Raw genomic sequence first — 27,859 nt, 5'->3', positions numbered from 1 at the left:
AGAAAACCAACAAGGCTGTTGAACAAGGACTCCTTCCAGCCCAGGAGGAGACCAGAGAGGAGTATGGTGCTCTGACACTGTACATGGTGTCAGCAGTCTGGTAAAAAAAAGAGATAAGAGGCATGAATGCATGAAAAACTGACAGACGGAGGCCCTCATCCCTTGCCACACACACACAATGACAGAAACCGAACATCTCTCTCCCAGCAGATGCTCTCCCTGCCTTCTCCATCACCCCTGCAAGGTGATACCATGAAAGCACAGGTAGATCTCAGAAAAGAGCTGGTGGGAGGGGAGATCAGTACTCAGATACTACAGCAGCAAGCATAAAACTTGACAGTTCACAGATGCTTCTGAAGAAGTCTTACCACAGGCCTTTTACAAAAATGTGCTTACAGAGACCGTTGGCTTATACATCACAGAGCCCAATAAAAACAGTGAGTAAAAACGTCAGCGCTTTTGCAAACTGTTGTCAAATGCTGGGGCTGTGCGTATGTTAAAGATACGAAGAAGAGAAAGAAAAAAGACCCATTAAAATGAGATCTTTGGAGCAGCTCTACATGAAGTTGGACATAACCCTGGGGGGAAGCAATAGCTGTATAAGCAGCAGAGGGGTTGTCCTAGTGGTTAGATGAGTTTGTCCCATCAAGACAACCCATCCCAAAAAACTGAAGGGCAGAACATGAGAGGACACTGTCACCTATCCCACCTGAGCATCACTGCCTTCTTCAGGGAGTGGAATTTGCTTTCCATGCAAAGGTTGATGAGCCACTGGGGAAGGTGGTGGAGCCCCTGGGACTCCTCACCCTGAAGGAGTCTGGAGGCGATGCTCCATCTGCTTCAGGAGTGGGAGTCCCACCTGTGCAGCAGGTACCACTGTGCTTGTGCCTGGGGACACGGTTTGGACCATAGATGTTTCTGCTCATTTGATGATACACACAGCCTCAATGTGGGAAGCTCCCTTTTGTCCATGGGGACCAATGGCACAGTCCATTTTTAACTTTTAAGGACGTTCTGGGAAAAAGGAAAGGGGAAAAAAAAAAAAGAAGAAGAAGAAGAAGGGAAAAAAGAAACAGAACCAAAGCATGTTTTTTTTTCCATTACCATAAAGAGGGCTTGTGAATTCATGGTATTAGTATCCCAAAAGTTATTAAACTCCTTAGTGATGGGAAACAGATGGAAAATAAGACAAAAGAATTCACAACTCATGTTAGACTGAATTGAATTCCTTTAATTTCACACAATGAATAACACATGAATAGGATTAACTTTTTTTTCCCTTTTGTTAATTTATTTTTTAGTTAAGTGCTCTATACTGTGCTAACCTGATTTGGTAGCGAAAAGACTGAGCTTTGTTTTAGAAAAAAATGTTTAAAAACCAACATCTAAGATCATGAAGGAGCATGACATTAAAGCATGCCAGATGTATCTAAGTCTCAAAGAACAGCAAGTCCATATCCATTTTTAAATGTACAAAAATGCTTCATGAATAAAAACTGTTACAAAAAAGAACATTTCAAACAATGTACAAGTTTTTTTTAGTTGCCTTTATATTCAATAAAATACAAATGCATTTTTTGCTCTAAAATATGTGTACATACAATCAAAGTAGAACATGCAAATTACACTTTAAAAAAGGCTTTTAAAAAACACTTATGAACACAAACTAAAAATTAACCAGCACGACTTATAGAACAATCTTGTGCCCTATTTGTTTGATTTTTTTTTTGAAATACAGTATATACATATTTAACTCTTCATGTGCACTTATTATTTAAGAAATAGCTTAAAAAATAAAGAAAAAGAAAAGTAAAACAAACCAACATGGGATTGAACTGCTTCTCCATGTTGTCCAATTGGCAGCTCTTTTCATGCTTTTACTTTTTTTTTTTTTTTTCTATGTAGTGGTTTATACAACCTACGCAGGCATCTTAAGCAGATCTCAAATATGTGTCCTTTGTTGAAATGTGCTTCTAATTGTCTCAAAAGTGCTGCACCCCAGTTTTCGGATGATATGGAAGGAAGAGGTTACCCAAAAACATGCAAGGTGCTTCACAGAAAATTTAATAATGAAGTGCTCAAGAAACTGACAGTATGAAGCTCTTGGAGACACAAGTGATCATTTATTTGTTTTTCCTTTCTTCCTGCACATTTGTCCCCTTTCTTTTTATACCGGGATGAAGAATACAGTACCCATGGAGAGGATGCAGACCTGTGGCCTCACTTCATATGGCTGATTGTTTTGCGTTTTTATTGAAGCATGCTAAGATATGTTAATCTGTGACACGATGGACATGTTTGAAAAATATTTTTGGTCTTAATAAGCAAAAGGGCTTTTGCCCCAGTTTTATACAGTCCTTGGAAATATGTGGAGAGAATTTAGATAGTTCCTCAGTAAATCTTCCTAGTGGTAGAGAAAGAAAAAAATAATCAAAAAGCTCATTACTGGAATATCGTTGGGTAATAAACTGCAGGAGTGGGATTTTAGCCTTAAGCCCTAAAACTAAATCCTTTATGATCTGCATGCAGTACATCGCCTTATAATATTATTCTGTCAGCAACTTGCTTATTGTATTTATAGACTATGCAATATGCAGAACACAAATTATGAGTGCCATCTAACAGTATTTTCAGCCTGCTTTCACACAAGTTAACAAGCTAATCTTCCTGCCATCCAGGACTGGCTGCACCAGCTGGTGTTCAGACAAACAGCCCGGGCAGTACCGCAGTGCCATGCTCTCCCAGCACCTTCTCACTGAGAAAAACAAACCTTGGGCACCCAGGGTAGAGCCCATCCTAACTGGACAGCTTGCAGTTACCAAGTCTTGAATGCTACCCTTAGTTTCTTAACTTAGTTTCAAAAGTGCCTTTTAATTTTTTTCTCCATATGCAAAATGCTCAGTGAAGGGTATATGGGGTTGTGCTTTCCAAGTGGAGGCTTTGCCTCTAGCAGCATCTTGAGTAGCACATTTCATAGAATCATAGAATCATTTATGTGCCCTTACTGGCACTCTGTAAGACCTGATGCATCTTGAAACCTCAACAGGCATTCAGTGACAGAATCTGGTCCTTTCAGACCTTTGTTCCACTTGCTACGTGTCAAAATGCCCTTCAAGGCTAATAAAGAGATCACTGAAGATGAAGCTAAGGATAGAAGGCTTAGTTTCAGCTTATAGGCTACCTGGAATGCAAAACCTTTTTTTTTTTTTCTTCTTGCATTTTAAGAGACACTGTCAACTACTTGCAGGCCCAAGGGAAAGATGGAAAACCAAAGGTTTCTGAATCATCTAAAATTCCGTCCAATGCTTTTTAAGGAAGAAAGGAGGAGCTGGGGGAGGCATAAGCATTTTTTTTTTTCCTGCAGGCCTACAGCTTCAGTCAGTAACACTGCACTGATTCAAGAGAAATGAAAAGCAAAGTTGGTTGTAACGGAAGCAGGAACCAGTCGGTTTATTTCTAAGCTGCATTAATTGGAAAACAAAAAGCACAAATGAGTATGATGAATGATGCAAAACAAATCGGAAACAAAATTCTGCAATCCACCTTATGAGTTTTAAGGAGATAGGATCTCAACATTTGTTCCAGCCTTAAAAAAATAAATTAAAAAACAAAAAACACAAAAAACCCTCTCCCAGCCCCCCAACCCCAGTCCAAACCCCAAATGCATTCAGTTTTAATAAGCTAAGGTGCTATCACAGAAGAAAAATCAGTCTCTAAGAATAATGAGCTGTATGTTTACAGTGTCCATTTAACACCATAGTCTTGATATGATTTTTGTAAATAAATAACAGAATAAAAAAGCTTTTTCTTTTTTTTTGGTGGGGACTTTTTTCTTTTTTCTTCTCTCTTCTCTTCTCTTCTCTTCTCTTCTCTTCTCTTCTCTTCTCTTCTCTTCTCTTCTCTTCTCTTCTCTTCTTCTCTTCTCTTCTCTTCTCTTCTCTTCTCTTCTCTTCTCTTCTCTTCTCTTCTCTTCTCTTCTCTTCTCTTCTCTTCTCTTCTCTTCTCTTCTCTTCTCTTCTCTTCTCTCCTCTCCTCTCCTCTCCTCTCCTCTCCTCTCCTCTCCTCTCCTCTCCTCTCCTCTCCTCTCCTCTCCTCTCCTCTCCTCTCCTCTCCTTTCTCCTCTCTTCTCTTCTCTTCTCTTCTCTTCTCTTCTCTTCTCTTCTCTTCTCTTCTCTTCTCTTCTCTTCTCTTCTCTTCTCTTCTCTTCTCTTCTCTTCTCTTCTCTTCTCTTCTCTTCTCTTCTCTTCTCTTCTCTTTACTGTCATGCTATGTCATGGGAATAACAGTTGGCTTATGAATCATTGAATAATTCCACTCCCCACTCCCTTACCGGAATTTTCCCTCCCCCCTCCCAATTTTATTATCCATCTTGCCATGTCAGGTGTTGGGTGTACTGAAGGACTTTAAAAAGAAATAAAATAAGATGTACCTATTTCCCTATTTCAAATTTCAACAACCGACTTTTTTTTATTATTTTTTTAAAGCGTTGTTACAGTGGAACAGCTTCATGTTCAGTCTTTGAGTTAAACATTTTGATTGGGCTGTGGAAATGGAGCTCAGGTGTTTTACCCAAGTTAGATCAATGGTTAACGTACAACTCGAATGAGAAATGTACAATTTGAACTGACCATTTAAAGAGACGATTTTTCACACACAGTTTGCATCCATGCAGACTGAGAGCTTTATAATTACATTATGTACAAAAAAAAATAATTTTTAGGTTATTAAGGCAACCACAACTTGGAGAACATGTCCAAAGTGGCATTAATACAATTGCAGCATTGATACCCTTTGAACATTTTATTTTTATTTTCATTATTTTATTTTATTTTTATTTTCAGATAAGAACACTTATTCCTTTTCTTTTTTAAGAAATAATTGCCGAGAAAGAACCTATTTTCCATAGGGTTTTGTTCTCTATTTTCTTAAAGCAATCTACTTTATCGATTTTCTTTAAAATAACATATCAAGGCATTGCTACCCAATGCAAATAATTCGGATCCTGGGTTTCCCATAATTTCACTGGGAATTGCAGGTGGTAAGAACTGGTAGGGTTGGGCCCTGTCTTTTTACTCTATTTTTTCTGTCCTACTTTTTTCTTTTCACTTTTTTATTATTATTTTTTTTGGTGATTTTGTCCATGTTTGCTATAACTCTATTCCCCAGAAGTGTCTTGCTGTTCTCTACTCATATGTACTGAGCATCAAAACAACTTGGTTGATGGATGACCCATTTTTCACATGCCATTGGAAATGCCAAGTTGCTTCATAGAAACATGCTATCATAACTGAATATCCATGTACACCTTATTTGAAATGCTGTGATATTCTGTCGTTCCTTGGGATAGCACTCAGAATGAGAGTGTGCACATGTAAGGCTCTACTTTTCTATTGTCTATATTGCAACTAGTTGTAACTAGGCAAGTAAATGAGAAAAATATATATCACAGAATCACAGAATTTCTAGGTTGGAAGAGACCTCAAGATCATCAAGTCCAACCTCTGACCTAACACTAACAGTCCCCACTAAACCATTTCCCTAAGCTCTACATCTAAACGTCTTTTAAAGACCTCCAGGGATGGTGACTCCACCACTTCCCTGGGCAGCCTGTTCCAATGTCTAACAACCCTTTCGGTAAAGAATTTCTTCCTAAGATCCAACCTAAAACTCCCCTGGCGCAACTTAAGCCCATTCCCCCTCGTCCTGTCACCAGGCACGTGGGAGAACAGACCAACCCCCACCTCTCTACAGCCTCCTTTAAGGTACCTGTAGAGAGCGATAAGGTCGTCCCTGAGCCTCCTCTTCTCCAGGCTGAACAAACCCAGCTCCCTCAGCCGCTCCTCGTAGGACTTGTTCTCCAGGCCCCTCACCAGCTTCGTCACCCTTCTCTGGACCCGCTCAAGCACCTCGATGTCCTTCTTGTAGCGAGGGGCCCAAAAATGAACACAGTACTCGAGGTACGGCCTCACCAGAGCCGAGTACAGGGGGAAGATCACCTCCCTAGCCCCGCTGGCCACACTGTTTCTTATGCAAGCCAGGATGCTGTTGGCCTTCTTGGCCACCTGAGCACACTGCTGGCTCATGTTCAGCCGACTATCAACCATCACTCCCAGGTCCTTCTCTGCCTGGCAGCTCTCCAACCACTCATCTCCCAGCCTGTAGCTCTGCTTGGGGTTATTGCGCCCCAGGTGCAGGACCCGGCACTTGGCCTTGTTGAACTTCATACAGTTGGCCTCAGCCCATTGGTCCAGCCTATCCAGATCCTCCTGCAGAGCCTTCCTACCCTCGAGCAGATCGACACACGCACCTAACTTGGTGTCATCTGCAAACTTACTGAGGGTGCACTCGATCCCCTCATCCAGATCATCGATGAAGATATTAAAGAGGACTGGCCCCAGCACCGAGCCCTGGGGAACGCCACTAGTGACTGGCCTCCAACTGGACTTGACTCCATTTACCATGACTCTTTAGGCCCGGCTATCCAGCCCATTTGTAACCCAACAAAGCGTGCGCCAGTCCAAGCCAAGAGCAGCCAGTTTCTTGAGGAGAATGCTGTGGGAGACGGTGTCAAAAGCCTTGCTGAAGTCAAGGTAGACCACATCCACAGCCTTTCCCTCATCCACCAAGCACGTCACTTTGTCATAGAAGGAGATCAGGTTCGTCAAGCAGGACCTGCCTTTCATAAACCCATGCTGACTGGGCCTGATTGCCTGCTTGCCCTGCAAGTGCTGCGTGATGACTCTCAAGATTATAAATATATATATAGTTCTTTCAGGAGTCAGGCATTTGGGGTTATGCTGCCCCAAAACCTGGTAGGTATATAAAACCAAAAAAAAAAGAGAAATTCAAACAGATTATAACCAAGATCACAGTTGAGCAAATTACACTATTTTTTTTGTTCTTTTTTTTAAATTTAATTTTATTTTCTTTTTCTTTTTTTTTTTTTTCCTTTTTTTTACAGTGATTTCTACTATGGTATGGTTACTCTTAGTTTCACACGGCCTGCCAAACAGAATTGGAGTCGAGCATGCAGCCCTAGTGACAACATTCAGCTCTCTGTGAGGACGACCTCCCACCTCTGGGTACGGTGTGAGCACAGCAATGCCGAGATGCTGATTAGTTTTGGAAACTCTGCAAAGTAGACAGTCTCCCCAACTTTGAATCCCCACCCCCATCGCCCCCACCTTTCCAGACCCTCACCCTTTCACCCTCTTTCCTGAGGGTCCGGGGCGATGAAGATGTGAACCCCAGCTGGCACAGCTCTCCATGATGGGTTTCGGCTGCCCGAGGGACAAGTCCGGTGCTGTCGTGGGGGCAAAGCAGACCATGTGCCTCCAGTCTGCCAGTCCCGGCACGCCCTGCTACCAGCACCCGACATCCAACAGGGTGTGCTGGCCTTATGGGAGGCCTTCGCTTTCACTTCCCCTGCCTTTCCGGTGCCGCTTCACTTTTACGTTCTCCTCCTCCTCCTGCGGGGACTTACTTTTCCTTTTCCCAAACCGGGGCGTCCGGGGCGGAGGGAGAGGGGATGGCAGGGGGTGAGGAGGGAGTGGCGTCTCTTGAGCCATGTGTATGACAGCCTCGATGGTGGCCATGATCGTGTCTTGGGTGGCTGCTTGCTCCAATATCAACGGATTCAGTGCTGGTCTCTGACCTCTTTTGCTGGGAAGGTCAATGCATTTTTCCAGAATGGGCATTTGGTCTCTGGAGTCTTTGTCAAAGGAGAGGGGTTGCTTCCGGGGACGCCCCCTCCGCTTCTTGATGAAGTTATTGCCTGTCTTTGATTGTCTCTGCAGCCGCTTGGCTTTCAGGATCTTGTTCACGTGATCCATATTCTTCTTTGTGGACAGGATCTTGGTGTAGTTGCACATCTTGCGCACCTCACACTGGATTGCTTCGATTTCATGGCGCTTGAACCTTTTTTTCAGTGGTGGGCTGGCTGTTGGGAGATAAGGACAGAAACAGGGCTGGGTCAAACAACAGTGAATGGAAACCCTCCTTTGTCTGCTTTTCAGTATCAGGGGTTTTCAAGACTGAGAGGCTGAATGTGACTACTGAAGAAGCAGTGGCTGTGAGAAAGGACTTTGCATAGACAAGCAATTAAAGAAAATAAAAATATAATTATTACAGTCCCAGAAGAATTGCTGTTACCTCCTCTTTTACTGTTCTAAATGAAAACACAACTTTGTTAAGTTGTTCTCAGTGATCTCTCTCCAGTTCTCTTCTCTTCTAAAGCAGCAAAACTTTCCTACATCAGTGCTTTACTGTAGGTTTGCTTCAGTCTCATTCCTAAGCCTCTAGGGGGAGGGAAGAAAGGGCTGCTTAGCATAGGTGTCATATTGGTCCACCGTAACTATTAAACTTTGTATACCCCAAACACATACTCCTGATGTCTTCACACTGGTCTTTAATGCTTACCTTGGATGTCAGATAGTATGAAAAGTGTTTGTTACTGAAAATAGTGGGCACTTGAAAGTTCTGTGGCTCACTTCACCTGTGGTAAATTCGTTAGTCCCACTTGGATTTCTTTACTATCATCTCTGCAGAAACTAGCTGAAACTATCAGTTGTATAATTGACATTAATGGCCCCTGAAGTAAGCTTACTCCTGCCTGGTTCAGATCACTTACTTTAGATCTGAATGAAGTCCAAAGTAGTTAAGTCTCTTGCCAAGGTCACATTGTGAGTCACTGTCAGAGCTGGAAAGAGAACCCAGCATTTCTTGGCTCTTGGGCCTTTGCTTAGGACACGAGACCTTGCTTGTTTTTTTTTTTGTCTTAAATTGTTTCATTATCCTTTAACAAATGTGGCATTTGTTCTGAGTTCAAGATTTGCATGTGGATTATAAGTAACTATCCCTTTGTGAGTGAAACCGTATGTATTAATTCTGCTATTGCAATAACTGGTGCTCCCTTTCACTCCTAACATATCTATTCTGCACTGCTGGAAAAGAAATGATTGAGTTAGTGATTTCTTTTCAGTAAAGAACAAAACATCCCACTAAATTAACTTCAGCCCACATCTACTTGCAAACTTAATTTACACCTGACTATCAAGCAGTCATTTGGGTTTGAAATCTTTGAAGTTTCCAGAGTGGCCAAGATTTTGAGAAAAGTTCATTTGGGGGTTATCATTCCCTTCGTGGCTAACAGGGCAATCCTCTAGCTGTAGTATAAAATAAAGTTGCTGTTGTAGCATTTTCTGTAGATAACCAGAAGCTGTCAAGTGGCAGAATCTTCCCTTGCTCACTATGACAGATTCAGCATACAAACATCACTTACAGTCCTCCCCTCTTGGACAACATAAATTATTGGCTCTTATACCACCACGTTGTTTGGATTCAGCAAAGAGCTTGCATAAACAAATCCAAGTTACAATGCAAGAAGTAGGAGTGAGTCATAAACAAAACACAGACATATGCTCTCTTATAAATAAAGACCTGGATGGCCAACTTCCCAAAGTCTGGTTTTCATTAATTACAAAACAAAATACATTTTCCATATGTAACCCACTCCCCATACAAAAAAAAAAAAAGAAAAAAAAAAAAAGAAAAGAAAACCCACTTACAGTTTGTGATTCACAAAGGACAAAAGAAAAGAGAAATGCACTCATTTTGGTAACAAAGAAAAAGAGAAAGGAAATGAAATGTCCAAACTACTAGGGAAAATCTAATTAGTTGCACAAAATTCCTCTCAAGTAGGTCACCCCTAAAAAGGGTGGGTATAAGAGCCCTAAGTGCAAGTGGCCGCAAGCTCCTTCTCAGTCAACTGATAAAAAAAAATTAGATCCCCGTCACACAAAGCCATTACTCTGTGGCCTCACTGATGACCAACGTATAAAGTCCCAATATTTTCAGTCCTAAGCATTCAACTCTTTGGGGTTTCTCCTAGATTCTGAGAGTAGCTTCAGGTAAGAGGATTTAAGAAATCAAACGCTTTGCACAGCCTTCATATTTGCTGTCCACATTTTGCCTTTTATCACTATTGCCAGGGCCCATTTTCGAGACTTTTTGAAAACACCTATGTTCAAGATGCATTTTTTTCCTCCCAGACAGTAAAGTTTAAATTTTTCAGTTGGTGATGGAAATCTTGTAGATGGGAATTTTAGTGAAAATACAGGAAAAATTGCAAGGTCCATGGTGAAATCTGAAGATTTGGCATTATTCTCATCTTTAATTGGAAAGACAGCAAGACAAAGGGCAGGAAACTAATTTGAAATGAAGAATCTGCAAGATTTTATATCTATTAGTATCTGTTATTTCTGCATCTAGTATTAATAACCCATCGCTGTCAATGGTGATCTGCTCCATACAGTCAGTAGAGGATGTATTCCTACTCTTCTATTTTTAAAATGGGAGTTTAATGCCTTTTGAGATGACCATGGACATCCTTCTGATCCCCAGATACTGAATAACTAGGGTGCAGGTCTCCTGGTGGTCCTGCCAGCCCTGATGGGTGTTTTAGTCACCCAAGGCAACCAGGACACCCAGGCTTAGAGATGGAATTGAGTTCAATGGCATGTAGACAGGGACTGAGTGGAGGAAAGGCAGGCATTTGCTTTCTGCCAAACTGCCTAGTTTTCTAAAATCAACTGATACACAGACAGTTAGTGGTAGATACCTACACTTATATGTAAATCTGTGAGCTGTATACCCAATGTCTTCCTTCATGTTGTTGAGATGACTTTCTTGCCATCCTAAAACTTTGCAAGCTGACAGACCCTTTCCTTTTGAACTGAAACTCATTCTCTCTTAATAAAATAAAATAATGAAATGAAATGAAATGAAATGAAATGAAATGAAATGAAATAAAATAAAATAAAATAAAATAAAATAAAATAAAATAAAATAAAATAAAATAAAATAAAATAAAAGTTGTTCTGCTTACTGTAGTAATTTTTCTTTCATAAATGCTTTGGGGTATTTATGACTTTCCCAGGAAGCTTGTTAGAAGCTACTAATAATGCTTTTGCTTTTCTCCTTAGCAAGCCGCTGAACTTGCACGCTTTAGAAAATATTTGAATTGTGTTACATAATCTGCCAATAGTCAGAATACACCTCTTGAATAAGTAATATCCTTTCAAGTCAGGCTTTTTAAAGGCGATATTAGGAAACAATATTATTTTGACTGTTGAGAGTCAGGGACATCTGATTCTACATTTGAAGAAGGCAGGCTATGTGGAAAGGAGTCTGATGGGTCTGCAGGGGGAAGATTTGATGAGATGTGCATATGACAAAATATCAGGGAGATCTGCCAAAATAAACCACTATTGAAGTGAGAGCCATTAGGTATTATCAACTCATCTGGAAGCTCTTGGTGAGCAATCTTTGTTATAAAATATTTTGCTGTATTGCCATGTGATATACTGCTCTGCTGAAAACCAAAGCTAAGTACTAATCTTTTCCATTTTATCCAGACAGACCCCTGCCCAACCTTGGACCCAAGTTGGTCTGCATTGTTTTTAGCCTTTGTTGTTTTCTTCCTGCACATAATTTACTGTTTGCACATGGAAACATTGCTCTGGGAGGAAGACGTTCCCCTATCTCTATTAGGTGAAATTCATCTTAAAAGGGATGAAGAGGAGGTTGGGAATAGTAACGCAGTGTCTGTATATGACATAGGAAGAAGGGAATATGTCTCTGAAGAGATGATACAACATGATTGCAACCTCCAGGTGATGGAGTACCAGGAAGAGGACTGCTGCTTGGGCATAGTTATCTCCCTTCACCTTCCCAGGCTGCAGGGCCACATGCTGCCTCTGTGAAGCCCTGAAGCTATTTGGCACAGTCTAGCCCAAAGTGATCAGAAGCTAGAAATACATGTACTTGATGCAAAAGGCTGGCAGAAGAAGGAAAGTGCCCTGATTTTTCCTTTACTCCATGGGGAGGACCCATTACGGAGGAAATCCTTCTTTCAGAGAGATCGCTAGAGAGCAATAGGAGAGGGAAGCAGTTTGGCCTCCCGAGACACAGGTAATTCAGATAAGCACCAGCATTTCTGGACTTCTGTCTGAAAATGGATGTCTGAGGCTTTCCACATGCTATCCAAGACAGGCACGCTGCAGTGTCCCCTGCAAACACTCTGTCTCAAATGCAGGCTATGAAAACAAACTGCAGAGTTACACATTGCTTCTGCACATTGCTGCTGCTTTCCGTCCAATCAAACTTTAATACTTTTCCTCCATCCCTTCCCTACTTTCCAGAAACAAACAACCTACCTAGCTTCATCAAACAAGCAAGAAGCAGTGTTGGCATTAAAAACAAACACCTCTGCACGTTTAAAATAAGTCACACCGAGGCCGTGCATTTCTCCCCTCCCCGTGGTATGCAGATGTAGTGTGGCTCTGTCTCATAGGCAGAGACAAATCAAAATGAGTGCTGGCCAAGCTGGGAAGTCACAGAGGACTGATATAGCTGGAAATAGCTTCTGAGGCAATAAGAGAAATGTCTACCAAAAAATATATGTTTCCAAAGGTAGCTTAAAGGAGGCTGAACAACCCACTCCACCATGGTGGTGTTGAACAAGGATATATCAGACATCTTGGAAGTTCTCCATTGCTCCTCTGACTTTATTCTGGACAGCTTTGGTATGTCTGCAGCACTAAAGATCAATCTTACAGCTTGTCATTCTCCATCCCTTCAGAGTTGCCTGAGGCCACTTGCAAGAACATGGCACAGAGAAGACTGTTTGCTCAACAGCTGGGCTCAATTTATTGACTTCACTTGAATGAAGGAATTTTGAAAGAGCTCTCCATTAATTACAGGAAACCCATAGCACTGTCCTATTTTCCCATTAACACAGTTTCTTTCAGTTTTCACTAAATTATTTCAACATCTGGGCTACAGATAAACCAACACTTTAATTAGACTTCTGAAAATGGAAAGAATGAACTATGCAGTTAAGCATACACTTTCATCTTGAAACTGATCATAAAATATTTGTGTGCTTTCAGTCTCCATTGCATTAAAAATCTATCCTTAGTTTATATATAGGAAAGTATTAAAGACTAAACAGAGACTCTTGATTTTATTTTTTTTTACATAAAAGTTTATCTTTATAGAGGCCATGTTACAGCATGGTTCCCTTGTTTTCACTATTTATTCAGGAAACTAGAGGAAAATCAAAAAGAGTGCACTGAAACAGCACCTTCAATTGCATATGTTATCATTCCATAACTCAGTGATACAAATACCTTTTTGTGAATATGGAATCAGAGGTTTGACAAGACTAAGAAACTCCTAATGGCTGCATGTAGAGTAATGTACTGTGGGCATTCACTGGAAATTAAGACACAGTGCAAGATTAACTTCTCTATCCATACCCCCAAAAGGCATGATGATGACTGAATGACTTGGCTCAATTTTTGACTGTATAAAGCTATCACCTTCCAATCTGATTCCAAATAGAAGCACAAAATATAAGTTGATTGAAAAAAATGCTACTACTGCTTATTTATTCCCATATATTTTAAATTACTGTTCATTGCCCCAGACGATTTCACATTTGCAAGACAGAATATTATGTTAAAATCATTGAAATATGCAGAAAAAAATCTTAGTTTCTCCTTAGCTATTCACTGTGTATTCAGCATGTTCATACTACAGGGATGGGAACATTCAAATAAATGAACAACAGGGCTGAGAAAGCAACCCAAGAGCCTTGCTTCAGAGTCCCCTGTTAGACCATATGGGCTGGTGCTACTTGTATCCTCATTATTGCACAAGTGGTGGTATGTGAATAAAAGAGATTTGATACGCCAAGATATGATCATGATAAGAAAGTGTTAGAAAAAATTACAGCCTGATTATCATATCAGATATGCATATTTGCAACTACTACTCAAATCAAGAAGTACAAGCACATAGGGTTCAGTGCAGGGAGGAAGAAGGTGAAGAAGAAATAGAGGGAACGGAGAAAAACAACTTCACCTGCTTCAGATGCTACTTCTGTTGAAGGTAAGAGAGATAATACTGGAGTTGGCATTGCAACACTGTCAACAGCTGCTGGTTTCCTTCTGGTCATCATGTTACAGGCAGAACTTTCCATTTTACTGTGAAGTAAAGTTTGGTCTGCTTTTAAGTGGGGTCCTACAGTTCCTGGGGAAGGAAACAAAATTTGGATGAACATTGATGAATTAATTGAATCAGACTGGGGAATATCTGGAGATGAGTACTCAGCTGCTGTCTTTGCTACAGCAATATATTTTCATATTTCCCTGTACATATGGTCTTCATACTAGCAAGGATCAAGATTTTTGTTAATTTCTGTCCTGGTTTCAGTTAGAACAGAATTAATTTTCTTCCTAGTAGCTGGTGGAATGCTGTGTTTTGGCTTAGGATGAGAAGAGTGCTGATAACACCCCGATGCTTTAATTGTTGCAGAGCAGTGCTTATATTAAGCCAAGGACATCTCAGCCTTTTGCTCTGTCCTGCCAACGGGCAGGCTGGGGGTGCAGCAAGAGCTGGGAGGGGACAGACCCAGGGCAGGTGACCCAAACTAGCCAAAGGGGTATTCCATACCATCTGACGTCATGCTAAACAATATATAGGGGTAGCTAGCCGGGGGAGGGGGGCCGGACTGCTCGGGATTAGGCTGGGCATCGGTCAGCGAGTGGTGAGCAATTGCATTGTGCATTACTTGTTTGTACATATTACTATTATTTCCCTATTATCACCATTGTATTATTATTGTTATTATTGTTATTATTATTTTGTTATTATTATTTTCCTGTCTTATTAAACTGGACTGGCCCGGATGCTCCATGTATCCTTGGCATAGACTATCTTAGAAGAGGATATTGCAAGGACCCAAAAGGGTTCCGGTGGGCTTTTGGTATAGCTGCCTTAGAGACAGAGGGCATTAAACAATTATCTACCTTGCCTGGTCTCTCAGAGGACCCTTCTGTTGTGGGGTTGCTGAGGGTCGAAGAACAGCAAGTGCCAATCGCTACCACAACTGTGCACCGGCGGCAATATCGCACTAACCGAGACTCCCTGATTCCCATCCATAAGCTAATTCGTCAATTGGAGAGCCAAGGAGTGATCAGCAAGACTCATTCACCTTTCAATAGTCCCATATGGCCAGTACGAAAGTCTAATGGCGAGTGGAGACTAACAGTGGACTATCGTGGCCTGAACGAAGTCACGCCACCACTGAGTGCTGCAGTGCCGGACATGCTGGAACTTCAGTACGAACTTGAGTCGAAGGCAGCCAAGTGGTACGCCACAATTGATATCGCTAATGCATTTTTCTCCATCCCTCTAGCAGCAGAGTGCAGGCCACAATTTGCCTTCACTTGGAGGGGAGTCCAATATACTTGGAATCGGCTGCCCCAGGGGTGGAAACACAGCCCTACCATTTCCATGGACTGATCCAGTCTGCGCTAGAGCAGGGGGAAGCTCCTGAACACCTGCAGTACATCGATGACATTATTGTGTGGGGTGACACAGCAGAGGAAGTTTTCGAGAAAGGGAAGAAAATAGTCCAAATCCTTCTGAAAGCCGGTTTTGCCATAAAACAAAATAAAGTCAAAGGACCTGCACGAGAGATCCAGTTTTTAGGAATAAAATGGCAAGATGGACGTCGTCAAATCCCAATGGATGTGATCAACAAAATAACAGCTATGTCTCCACCAACTAACAAAAAAGAAACACAGACTTTCCTAGGTGTTGTGGGATTTTGGAGAATGCACATCCCAAATTACAGTCTGATTGTAAACCCACTCTACCAAGTAACCCGTAAGAAGAATGAGTTTGAATGGGGCCCTGAACAACGACAAGCCTTTGAACAAATCAAGCAGGAAATAGTCCATGCAGTAGCCCTTGGGCCAGTTCGAACAGGACCAGATGTAAAGAATGTGCTCTACACTGCAGCCGGGGAGAATGGCCCCACCTGGAGCCTCTGGCAGAAAGAACCTGGGGAAACTCGAGGTTGGCCTCTGGGGTTTTGGAGTCAGGGATACAGAGGATCTGAGGCCCGCTACACTCCAACTGAAAAGGAGATATTGGCAGCATATGAAGGAGTTCGATCTGCTTCGGAGGTGGTCGGTACTGAAGCGCAGCTCCTCCTAGCACCCCGATTGCCAGTACTAGGCTGGATGTTCAAGGGAAGGGTCCCCTCTACGCATCATGCAACTGATGCTACATGGAGCAAGTGGGTTGCACTGATTACTCAGCGGGCTCGAATAGGAAACCCCAGTCGCCCAGGAATCTTGGAAGTGATCATGGACTGGCTAGAAGGCAAATACTTTGGGATATCATCAGAGGAGGAGGTGGGTCGTGCTGAAGAAGCCCCACTGTACAACCAGTTACCGGAGAATGAAAAGAAATATGCCCTGTTCACTGATGGGTCCTGTCGTATTGTGGGGAAGCATCGGAGATGGAAGGCTGCTGTATGGAGTCCTACGCGACGAGTTGCAGAAGCTGCTGAGGGAGAAGGTGAATCGAGTCAGTTTGCAGAAGTGAAAGCCATTCAGCTGGCTTTAGACATTGCTGAATGAGAAAAATGGCCAGTTCTCTATCTCTACACCGATTCATGGATGGTAGCAAATGCCCTGTGGGGATGGTTACAGCAATGGAAGCAAAACAACTGGCAGCACAGGGGAAAACCCATCTGGGCTGCTGCATTGTGGCAAGATATTGCTGCTCGGGTAGAGAACCTGGCTGTGAAAGTACGCCACGTAGATGCTCATGTGCCCAAGAATCGGGCTACTGAAGAACATCAAAACAACCAGCAGGTGGATCAGGCTGCTAAGACTGAAGTAGCTCAGGTGGACCTGGATTGGCAGCATAAAGGTGAATTATTTATAGCCCGATGGGCCCATAACACCTCAGGCCATCAAGGTAGAGATGCAACATACAGATGGGCTCGTGATCGAGGGGTGGACCTGACCATGGACGCTATAGCACAGGTTATTCATGACTGTGAAACATGTGCTGCAATCAAGCAAGCCAAACGGTCAAAGCCTCTTGGGTATGGAGGACGGTGGCTGAAATATAAATATGGAGAGGCCTGGCAGATTGATTACATCACACTCCCTCAAACTCGCAATGGCAAGCGCCACGTACTTACAATGGTGGAAGCAACCACCGGATGGCTGGAAACATATCCTGTGCCTCATGCCACCGCCCAGAACACCATCCTGGGCCTTGAAAAGCAAGTCCTATGGCGACATGGCACCCCAGAAAGAATAGAGTCAGACAATGGGACTCACTTCCGAAACAACCTTATAGACACTTGGGCCAAAGAACATGGTATTGAATGGGTGTATCACATCCCCTATCATGCACCAGCCTCCGGGAAAGTTGAACGATACAATGGCCTGTTAAAGACTACCTTGAAAGCAATGGGCGCTGGGACGTTCAAAAACTGGGATACGCATTTGGCAAAGGCCACCTGGTTAGTCAATACTAGGGGATCTACCAACCGAGCTGGACCTGCCCAATCAAACCTGTTACGTACTGTAGATGGGGATAAAGTTCCTGTAGTGCATGTAAAAAATATGCTGGGTAAAACAGTCTGGGCTACTCCTGCCTCAGGAAAAGGCAAACCTATTCGTGGAATTGTTTTCGCTCAGGGACCTGGATACACTTGGTGGGTGATGCAAAAGAACGGAGAGGTCCGGTGTGTACCTCAAGGAGATTTAATACTGGGTGAGAATAGCCCATGAACTGAATTGTACCATGTTAATTAGTATATTATACTGTATGTTATCACTACCATGATTACTATAGGTGACTAATTAGAATGTATGGAAAAGAGTGTAACCTGAGCATGACATAAATGGTATGGAATAAGGGGTGGATAGATGTCCTGGTTTCAGTTAGAACAGAGTTAATTTTCTTCCTAGTAGCTGGTGGAATGCTGTGTTTTGGCTTAGGATGAGAAGAGTGCTGATAACACCCCGATGCTTTAATTGTTGCAGAGCAGTGCTTATACTAAGCCAAGGACATCTCAGCCTTTTGCTCTGTCCTGCCAACGGGCAGGCTGGGGGTGCAGTAAGAGCTGGGTGACCCAAACTAGCCAAAGGGGTATTCCATACCATCTGACGTCATGCTAAACAATATATAGGGGTGGCTAGCCGGGGGGAGGGGGCCGGACTGCTCGGGGTGAGGCTGGGCATCGGTCAGCGAGTGGTGAGCAATTGCATTGTGCATCACTTGTTTGTACATATTATTATTATTTCCCTATTATCACCATTGTATTATTATTGTTATTATTGTTATTATTATTTTGTTACTATTATTTTCCTGTCTTATTAAACTGTCTTTATCTCAACTCACGGGCTTCACTTTCCATTTCTCACCCTCCCTACTCCCAGAGAGGGAGGGGGGAGGGTGAGCGAACGGCTGCGTGGTTTAACTGCCGGCCGGGTTAAACCACGACAATTTCTAATACTCTTGCTTCAGAAGGTGCTATCAGTGATCTCTATAAACAGTGAGAAACCAGAATAATAATTCCACATTGTTACTCTTTCTTCTGCAAGCAAATACACACATGTATACATGTTTAAAGACAGACACACTTCATATCTCTATTCAGTGAGATTGTCTATTTGTCATTCTCTGTGTAGTATATTCTCCACACAAAGTTATGTACTTCTCTTCTGTAATGACTTGACTCAATGTGTGTTTTGTCTGAGTAAGGAGCAGGCATCAGTAACAGCTTCAGCATATAATTCCCTGTCTAAAGCACATTTCACTTCTACATATTTTTAGGAATCCCCTTACTAATAAAAATCTACCTTACAACTCCTCAAAGAGGTGTGAGTTAAAAAAAAAAGAGTACTTTGTCATACATTTTTCTACCAAAAGATTCTGATGGCATCAGAGTTACACATATAGCAATTACAAAACGGAATAAATGAATGGTAAAAATATACCAAGCTGGTCAAATGTTCCAAGAAAATAAAAGCTATGTAAGCAAGGCTGGTAGATTCCTCCCTTAGCAATGTTTCTCAAACTCTCTTACAATTTGAATCCATTTTTTTTTTTTTGTTTGTAAATGCATAAAATTTAAACTGCTGGTTTTGAAATCTTACATATTAGATATCTTCCTTACTAATATATCTGAATATATATTGTTGCGGTTTAACCCGGCCGGCAGCTAAACACCACACAGCTGTTCGCTCCCCCTCCCCCTCCCGCTCTGGGATGGGGGAGAGAAATGGGAAAGTGAAGACTGTGAGTTGAGCTTATTAAGACAGGAAAATAATTATAATGATGATAATAGTACTACTACTACTAATGTGTACGAAACAAGTGATGCACAATGCAATTGCTCACCACCCGATGACCGATGCCCAGCCTAGCCCCGAGCAGCCAGCCCCCTCACCCCAGCTAGACACCCCTATATATTGTGTAGCACGACATCAGATGGGATGGAATACCCCTTTGGCCACTTTGGGTCAGCTGTCCTGTGTCTGTCCCCTCCCAGCTCCTGCTGCACCCCTGTCCTGCCCGCTTGCAGTACAGAGTGAGAAGCTAAGAAGTTCTTGGCTTGGTGTAAGCACTGCTCTGCAACAATTAAAACATCAGCATGTTATCAACACTCTTCTCATCCTAATCCAATACATAGCACCCTACCAGCTACTAGCAGGAAAATTAACTCTATCCTAGCTGAAACCAGGACAATATCCACTCATTTATATATAATATTTGTGTGAGTTTGTGTATGTGTATACACACAGCATTTACATCTGTAAGTATATGAAAAAAAGAAGAAAAAGAAAAAAATAAATTTATCAAGTGGGAAGTCAGCTAAAATGTCTTAGTCAGTTTTTTACAGTGAGAGTTTTTGCTGATTTTAGAAAACTCCTAGCAGTTGCTGTTTTATAAAAAAGCAGTAATTCTGCTCTCATGAGACTGGAGCAAAAGTCTGGTAGGATGAGGAGCTGGTGTTGTGTCTCTGCTAACTTATGAAAACCTCCCAGTCTCTGCAGTGCTGGGCTTCAACATATTCAGGGCAGACTCATTTTTCAAAGGGAGTCTTTAAATCACTTCTTTTTCCAAATCTCAGCCTGTACACGGACCAAAGGGAAAATACATTATATTTTGGCAATTAAATGACAATTCATAAAGTCAGAGAAGTGCTGAGGCCAGAAGGGACGTCTGGAGATCATCTAATCCAATCCCCTTCTTAAGCAGGCTCAGTTACAGCAGTTTGTCCAGGACCATGTCCAGTCAGATTTTGAATATCTCCAAAAATGGAGACTCCACAGCCTCTTTGGGGAAAGATCAACATCAGGTTGGTCAGGCATGAGTTCTGCTCCATAAATCTAAGTTGACCATTCCTGAGCATCATCTTATACCCTTCATATGCTTGGAAATGGTTTCCAGGATTATTTGTTCCATCATCTTCCCAGGGATCAAGATGAGGCTGACCAGCCTGTAGCTCACTGGATCTTTTTTCTTGTACTTATTGGAGTGACACTTGATTTCTTCTAGTCCTCAGGATCCTCTCCTGATTACCACCATCTTTCAAAAACAATTGAGAGTTCCCTTATGATAACACTGGACAGATCTGTGAGTACCTTTGGGTGTATCCTGTCAGGTCCCGTGGAATTATGTATGTCTATTTATCTGTTCCCACATTTTCCCTAGTCTTCTTTTTTTTCTGCTGATGTACCTGCAGAAACATTTTGTGTTGTCCTTCTGCACTCACTAGATTAAACTCCACATAGGCTTTGGCTTTCATGAGCCCATCCCTTCATGCTCAGACATTTTCTCTATATTCCTCTAGATCACCTGTCCCTGTTTTCCCCTCTTTTTTTTTTTTTTGCTTCCTTTTCAAGTCTGACATTAGTCAGTAGCTCCTTGCTCATTCATGCAAGTCTCCTGATACCTTTGCTTGATTTGATGCTCATTGTGGTGGATCATTCTTGAGTTTGGAGGAGGTGATTCTTGAAAATCAACCAGCTCTCCTGGATCTCAATTTTCTCCAGGGCCATATCCCATGATCCGATAAGATTTCTCCAAGAAGACTGTAGTCCTCCCTTTTGCCTTGTTCCTTCTGTTACACTGAGGTGAACATAAGATTTCTCTCTGTCTAAGAAAAGCCTTATCTCCTTTCTGATCTGGTGTTCTATAGCATACACCCACTGCAACATTGCCCACATTTGTCTGCTCATGAATGCTTATGCTCAGACCCATAAGCTCTGAACTGGTTCATCAAACATCCTTAGGCATTGTTCCATGCCTTGCTGCTGCTTTCTTATATCACCCTGCAACCTCTTCTTGACAGCTTGGTCCACCAATTCCTCACTTGATTGTGGGTCTGCATTTCTTTTCCCTGACATTTGTAGTTTAAAGCACCCTGCACCAGCTTGGCCAGGCTGTTGAAAAATATGTTTTTACTCCATTTACTCAGGCGGAGCTCTTCTCTCCGTTGTGGTTCTCTAACCTCGAAGAGGGTCTCATGGTCATGAAAAAACAAATCCATTTCCAACACTAGCTACACATTGAGTTTCTGACATGCAGAACTTGTCCAATCTTCTTCAAGCACTTCCATCTCACTTGCAGGATTAAGGAGAAAACAACCTGCATTCCCATGGTCTTGATCACAGTCCCCAGAGACACTTACACATGCCTGACATGCTCCTAGACTCCACAACAGTACTTCTGGTACCCATGTGGAAGAGCAGTAGTATTATCAGTCCAAGGGGTGGACTAGCCTTGGATCTCTTCACAAAGTTCCTGATCCATGCTCCAGGCAAAGAGAAAACCTCCCTGGACAGCAGGTCAGGTCAGAAGACTGGTGCCTTCATCCTCTGCAGCAGCTGGCAACCACTGCTCTTCTTGGTTGCACCTGGATAACATCTGGAAGAGCACCTCACAGAGTTCCCAGAAGTCACCTAATGACCTTGGAAGATCTCAGATCATAGAATTATAGAATCATAGAATATGCACATAGAACACTGCACAGGTATACCCAAAAGTTTAGACCATGTGTTTAAGTGCACAGTCCAATCGCTTCTTAAATTCAGACAGGCTTGGTGCAGTGACTACATCCCCGGGAAGCCCGTTCCAGTGCATGACAACCCTCTCAGTGAAGAACCTCTTCCTAATATCCTGCCTAAACTTCCCCTGCCTCAGCTTAACACCATTCCCATAGGTCCTATCTCTGGAGTTTATGGAGAATAGGTCACCTGCCTCTCCACTCCCCCTCAAGAGGAAGTTGTAGACTGCAATGAGGTCCCCCTTCAGCCTCCTCTTCTCCAGGCTGAACAGGCCCAGTGACCTCAGCCGCTCCTAATACATCTTTCCCTCTAGACCCTTCACCATCTTTTTCGCACTCCTCTGGACATTCTCCAACAGTTTAATGTCCTTTTTGTACTGTGGTGCTCAGAACTGCACACAGGTGAGGCCAGACCAGCGCAGAGTAGAGTGGGACAAGGCTGCCCAGAGAGGTTGTGGAGTCTCCTTCTCTGGAGATATTCAAAACCTGCCTGGATGCCATCCTGTGTAATGCGCTCTGTGTGACCCTGCTGGGCAGGGGGTTGGACTGGACAATCTTCAGAGGTCCTTTTCAACCTCGGCCATTCGGTGATTCTGTACGCAACACCACTACCACAACACCAGCAGTGCTGGACAGGCCGCAATCGCCATATGGTGGTCTGGAGGTGTAGTGGTTTTACTCAGGTGGGCAGCCGAGTTCCACTACAACTGCTCTCTCATTCCCCCCTCCTCAAAGAGGAAGGGGGATAAAATACAACACAAAGAGCTCGATGTTTGAGATCATAATGATTTAATTAAAGGGAAAGGGAATGCGGAAAATAAAAACAAAAAAAAAACAAAACAAAACAAAACAAATTAAAAAAAAAAAAAAAAAAAAAAAAAAAACAAGGCTGTGCGGAAGCACAAAAAGAAAGGGAAAAAAAAGTTATTCTCTACTTCCCATCAATGAGCGATGTTCGGCCACGTCCTGGGAAAGCAGGGCCTCAAAACGCATAACAGTTGTTTGGGAGAACAGCCCCCTCCCCTACAAGAGCCCCCTTTTTATTGCTGAGTGTGACATCAGGTGTTATGGAATATCCCTTTGGTTGGTTTAGGTCAGCTGCCCTGGCGATGTTCCCTCCCCATCACTTGCCCACCCCCAGCCTACTGGCTCTTGCGGGCTTGGAGGGAGTTCTGATGTTGTGCCAGCACTATGCAGTAATAGACACAATACTGGAGTGATACCTGTTCCAGGTACGAATGCAGAGCACAGCACTGTGTGGGCTGCTGCAGGGAAAAGGTGACTCCAGCTCAGACAGACCCAACACAGGAGGCCGCACCAGGCACTACCTGCCAGCCGCAGCAGCAACTCATGCAATCCAAGCAGAAAGGATCTGTGCTTCTGCTGGTACATTTTGGTAGGTTAATATCAACTAACTGAACCCTTACTGTCACTGAATGAGACCTTACTGTGGGTGGAGAAGAGCGCATTATTCCTAGGATGTGGCATTGTGGCAACCCGTAGCATTGACTTGGTGCTGGCTCTGGAGAAGATGCAGGATCTACTGAATCTCTACCCATCTGAGTCGCAACCCTCACTCCTCAGTGGTGTATTTTCAAGTTAATTGTGGGGCTTCGCTTTACTAAGCATGTGATAAATTAAAGGCATGAAGGGAAAAAAAGAATCTGGGTTTGAGTAGGAGAGTTAATAGGTGAGCACTGAAGGAGAGCGCCTCACAGGCTTGGAGATATTACTGATTAGAGATTTGCACATCCTAACTGTTAAATATATCTGATTAGACACAAAGAATGTTTCTGGTAGAACATGGCAGCTCCTGCTTTCCCTCAGAAGAAACACCCAGCAAGCTCACAAGAACTGAGAATAACACATAGAATCATAGAATCATAGAATATCCCGAGTTGGAAGGGACCCATAAGGATCATCAAGTCCAACTCCTGGCACCACACAGGTCTACCCAAAAATTCAGACCATGTGAATAAGTGCACAGTCCAAACGCTTCTTAAACTCCGACACGCTTGGTGCAGTGACTACGTCCCTGGGGAGCCCGTTCCAGTGCATGACAACCCGCTCAGTGAAGAACCTCTTCCTGATATCCAGCCTGAACCTCCCCTGTCGCAGCTTGACCCCATTCCCGTGGATCTTATCACTGGTCACTAAAGAGAATAGATCAGTGCCTGCCCCTCCACTCTGTGAAATGTGTTCATCTGATTCGTGTCAATATGGAACAATGCTAGGGCCGCATGGTATGATGAATGTGACCTTCTGTCATACATACCCTTGTATAACCACAAGTCTAAGAAAAACAGAGGGGTTAATGTATATAGTTCTTGTATCTTGCAAAGGAATGTTTTAGCAATTAGTGTCACTAGAGAGCTTGAAGGGAAATGTAGGCTTTTCCTTGAAGTCTCTGATATCTGGGGGGGTTTCAGAATAACTGCTAACTATTATGACTATTGCATGGGACACTATGCAAGTCTCTGATATATGGCCAGGAGATTAAGGAGAAGGGGAGAGCTGAAGAATGACTAAAAGACAAAGCTTGCAGGGGACGCTGCACAAGTCTCTGACATACAGCCAAGTTGGACAAAGAAGGACAAGAGGGAGGAAGACTAGGAGCCTTCAGCATGAGAGACCCCCAGAGGGACCACCGGAGACTGATACGCATGCTCCAGTAGGAGGGTTTGGATTCCGGAAACTAATCATAATAACCCTGTGGTTTTTTAGAAGTAGTACTGAATATGTATTAGCCTAGGAGCATAAAAATCAGCTGCTTGATGTAACTGGTGTGCGTCTTGGTGGAGCAGAGACTCCCGGCGCACCCAGCGCTGTTTGCTTACCTCTATTCCTTTAATAAATTGTAAACTTTGATTATAGTCCTATTTTGAAGACTGAGCCATTTATTACAAATGGGGGCTCGTCCGGGATGGCTTTGGTTCCTGAATTCTGATTTGATCTAGGAGAGGGGCCCCACCATTTGGTGGCTCCTGTTCGAGTCAGGTCAGGACTAATGCCATCTTGAACCTGAATAAAGGTAAGCAAAGATTTTGATATTTTTATGAGCTCCCTTGCCGGATGCAGCACTGTATTTTGCCCGTAATTCTGTGCACAAAGATCCGAACAAAGATGACGGAGTCGTAATTATTTAAGGAGTATACCATTCGGTTGGGTGGGATTCGGATGGCCTGTGTGAGTAAGAGTGTGACTGAGACGGAACTTAGTTCCAAAGTGAGTGTGGAGGTCTTCTAACCGCGGTTCCAATCTCCCGCGAGGGACTTGGCCGGTGAAGGACCGAAGTGATTCCTATAGGATTTGTGGGTGGGTGATAGGTCCTAAACCCCCTGCAAGACACTCTTACTAAGGTAACCAAGGGCTGTGGGAATTGCCATAGTAAAATTCCTAGATGGGTCAGACAAAATCAAAGACCAGGGACCAGAAGAAAGGGAGGAAATTACCAGAAAGTCCATTAGGAATAATGATTAGAAATTAGAATGATAGGGGCCCCAGAAAATGAAAGAGTAAATTAAAAATGGTCCAGTATTATATGATAAAATGACCAAAAGAACCCATAAGACCCCAAGTATTTTGGCCGATATTTGGGTCCACGGAGGACTGGGTCTGTCGGGCTTTGACCATTAATGTTAATAGTAGAATACCTGTGGATCCGGAAGAGAGCAAGTATGCTGCAGCTGAAACATGGAATTAGAAATTAGAGAGTGATTGATTAAGAATGAATATGTGCTACATTTGTGATGTACTGTGCCTGTGCTGTGCTTAGACCTCCAGATAACAGGAGCCCCTTGGACCCCGAGAACCAGATCAAAACAACCTCATGGTTTGGACTTTAACCAAGGGGTCTGAGATAAGGAGGACTGTTCACAAAGAGACAGTTTATGCATATGTATAGGAGTGTTGGGAAACTTCATTTATAAGTAACTCTTTACTAGATATAACCAAAGCAAGTTGCCACGTTAGGGACTACCCCCCCATTGCCCCTGTGCCGCCCAGAACTGAGTAAACATACCTACTTTACAATCCTACTGATTGTGGAGTCAGCTTTCTGTGAGTCATTTTGGTGAGCCAGGCAGGAGACACTCTGCTCGGCTGCGGGATCGGCTGCGGAGAGGACGCCCCTAGGTGCACCCTGAGTGTTTTGCTCGGAGGGGACTCCACCCTCAGCTGCTCACCGCAGGAGCAAAGACCTCCTGAAGCTGCGGACAAATGGTATGTTTTCAGCTGCTGGACGGATACTAACTGGAGTGTTAATAATTGTATGTCTTATTCTTAAATGTGCAGGTATTTTGTGTTGAAAGTATTTGTGTAAGTGTAAGGGTTTGAAACAAAGTGTTACAAGTCACTCCACGAAGAACACAGTCACAGACAACACTTATTTGGATTGGTTATTATTCTAAATTATATTCTTGTGGTATGAATGAGATGTGCTAGAGGCCTCTCTGTGTGATTGCATGATTGTGCTGTGTGAGTGAGATGCAGCGTCGCTGCAAAACGAGTGCAGAGTTCCGATCCGCGGTTCTGTATTCTCCGCGAGGGGAGTGGACGGAGACGATGTCTCCCCAGATGTTTCTGTGTGTTTGCTGTTGCTGTTACATTCAAATTTGTTTGACCAATGAAAAGTTGTTTTGAAAAGAACTGCTGTGGAGAGAAGGGTATAAGAGGGGAGCCTGGCCTCAAGATAAAAAAAAAGGCAACATGATGAAGTTACGTCATCAATAAAGAAGTAGAAAGAAGGAATAAAGAGGAACAGGCTGGCAGAACGGAGACCAGGACGGGAACAGGCACATTGATCGCCCCATGAAGATGGGTTTGGCCAGACTCAGCAAACTGCTCAGAGAAGGTTGTACAGAAAGTCGCTGGAAATGGGCGCACCAGAGCTGGGAAGAAGCTCAAGATGAGAGAAGAGGACCCGCGCACATAACTGCCCCTCGCTGGTAAGCAGCCGGGCATTATGGGGAATCATACGTCCTTAGAAACAAAGACTGTCCTGGTAACTTTACAGCTTATTCTCCTTATTAACAATCGGACAGTTTATGAGCCTGAAATATGGGACCAAATTGAGGTCAAGGTATGGGACTCTGCAACTAAAAATGACAAGGTTGCGGTGGGATTGCTCAGCACCTGGCGAGCAGTCTCTGAGGCCTTAAAGAGCCGTGTGGGACCACAGTCAGAAACATGTGGTTCGCCAGACAGTGAGGGAGCTGCGTACTCGTTTACTGATCCGACTGCTACGCCATCGGCCTCCCCACCGCTACTGCCATCAAAGGCTTTTGCTGTCACACCCCCTGGTGACCTGGACGTGCCTTTTGACCCAGGCCCTATTGGCCTTGAAGAGGAGATGGATATGCTTTTCTTCGATCCGGGAAGAACAGGATACATAAGGCCCGAAGGCCGAGTTGCTTGACAACTTGAAGCAAGACATATTGTTCAAAAGGAATGGAAAATGGAGACTGTTAAGTCATGGAACTTAAAGGATTGTTTATTACCTTTCCTGATTGTATGTATGTATAGGCATACTCTGGTTTAGTATGTAAAAACAATGTTCTATATTTTTAAAATGTTTGATGTTCGTGTGTGCTTGTTGGTGGAGCGTAGACTCCCCACACATCCAGCGCTGCTTATTTGCCTTTTATACCTTTTATATCTTTTATATCTTTAATAAATTTTTGTTTTATAAATATTACAAAATTCAGATTGAGTTGAGACTTCATTTATAACAATACCTTTTTAAACCCCCATATTGACGGATATACAGGAGTGATTCCTTGTTTTATATGGGCTTACTAACAAAGTGCATGAGAAAAATTGGCATTCGGCTTGAAATTCAGTCCTGTTGAAATGTAAATTTTTTGTGGAAATGGTGGTAATGTTCGTCTAGAAGACGGAAGGCTGAGT

General features: G+C 43.0%; 2 protein-coding genes and 1 long non-coding RNA gene across 14 annotated transcripts in view; 1 reads left to right on the top strand and 2 right to left on the bottom strand.

Moving 5' to 3' along the window:
* LOC137846966 (uncharacterized) overlaps positions 1–27,859 on the bottom strand; it is a 456,759-nt gene that overhangs the window by 110,149 nt on the left and 318,751 nt on the right. The window lies entirely within an intron of this gene.
* The window catches only part of LOC137846976 (uncharacterized), a 108,560-nt gene that overhangs the window by 38,661 nt on the left and 42,040 nt on the right, over positions 1–27,859 (top strand). The window lies entirely within an intron of this gene.
* LOC137846955 (SET-binding protein-like) overlaps positions 4,125–27,859 on the bottom strand; it is a 325,858-nt gene continuing 302,123 nt past the window's right edge. For 10 of the 12 annotated variants that reach the window (XM_068665064.1, XM_068665073.1, XM_068665074.1 and 7 more), the window contains 2 exons: positions 13,927–14,094; positions 6,890–7,939 (listed from right to left, as the gene is read on the bottom strand). In XM_068665064.1, the coding sequence (XP_068521165.1) occupies positions 7,398–7,939; positions 13,927–14,094 (710 nt within the window). In that variant the 3' untranslated portion in view covers positions 6,890–7,397. Of the gene's footprint in view, positions 4,267–6,889; positions 7,940–13,926; positions 14,095–27,859 lie in introns of those variants that run through there. The other 2 variants (XR_011090674.1, XM_068665075.1) reach the window with 2 other exon arrangements.

This window comes from Anas acuta, chromosome W (genome assembly GCF_963932015.1).
Source record: "Anas acuta chromosome W, bAnaAcu1.1, whole genome shotgun sequence".
NCBI lineage: Eukaryota > Metazoa > Chordata > Aves > Anseriformes > Anatidae > Anas > Anas acuta.
This window is presented reverse-complemented; position numbering and strand designations above follow the sequence as displayed.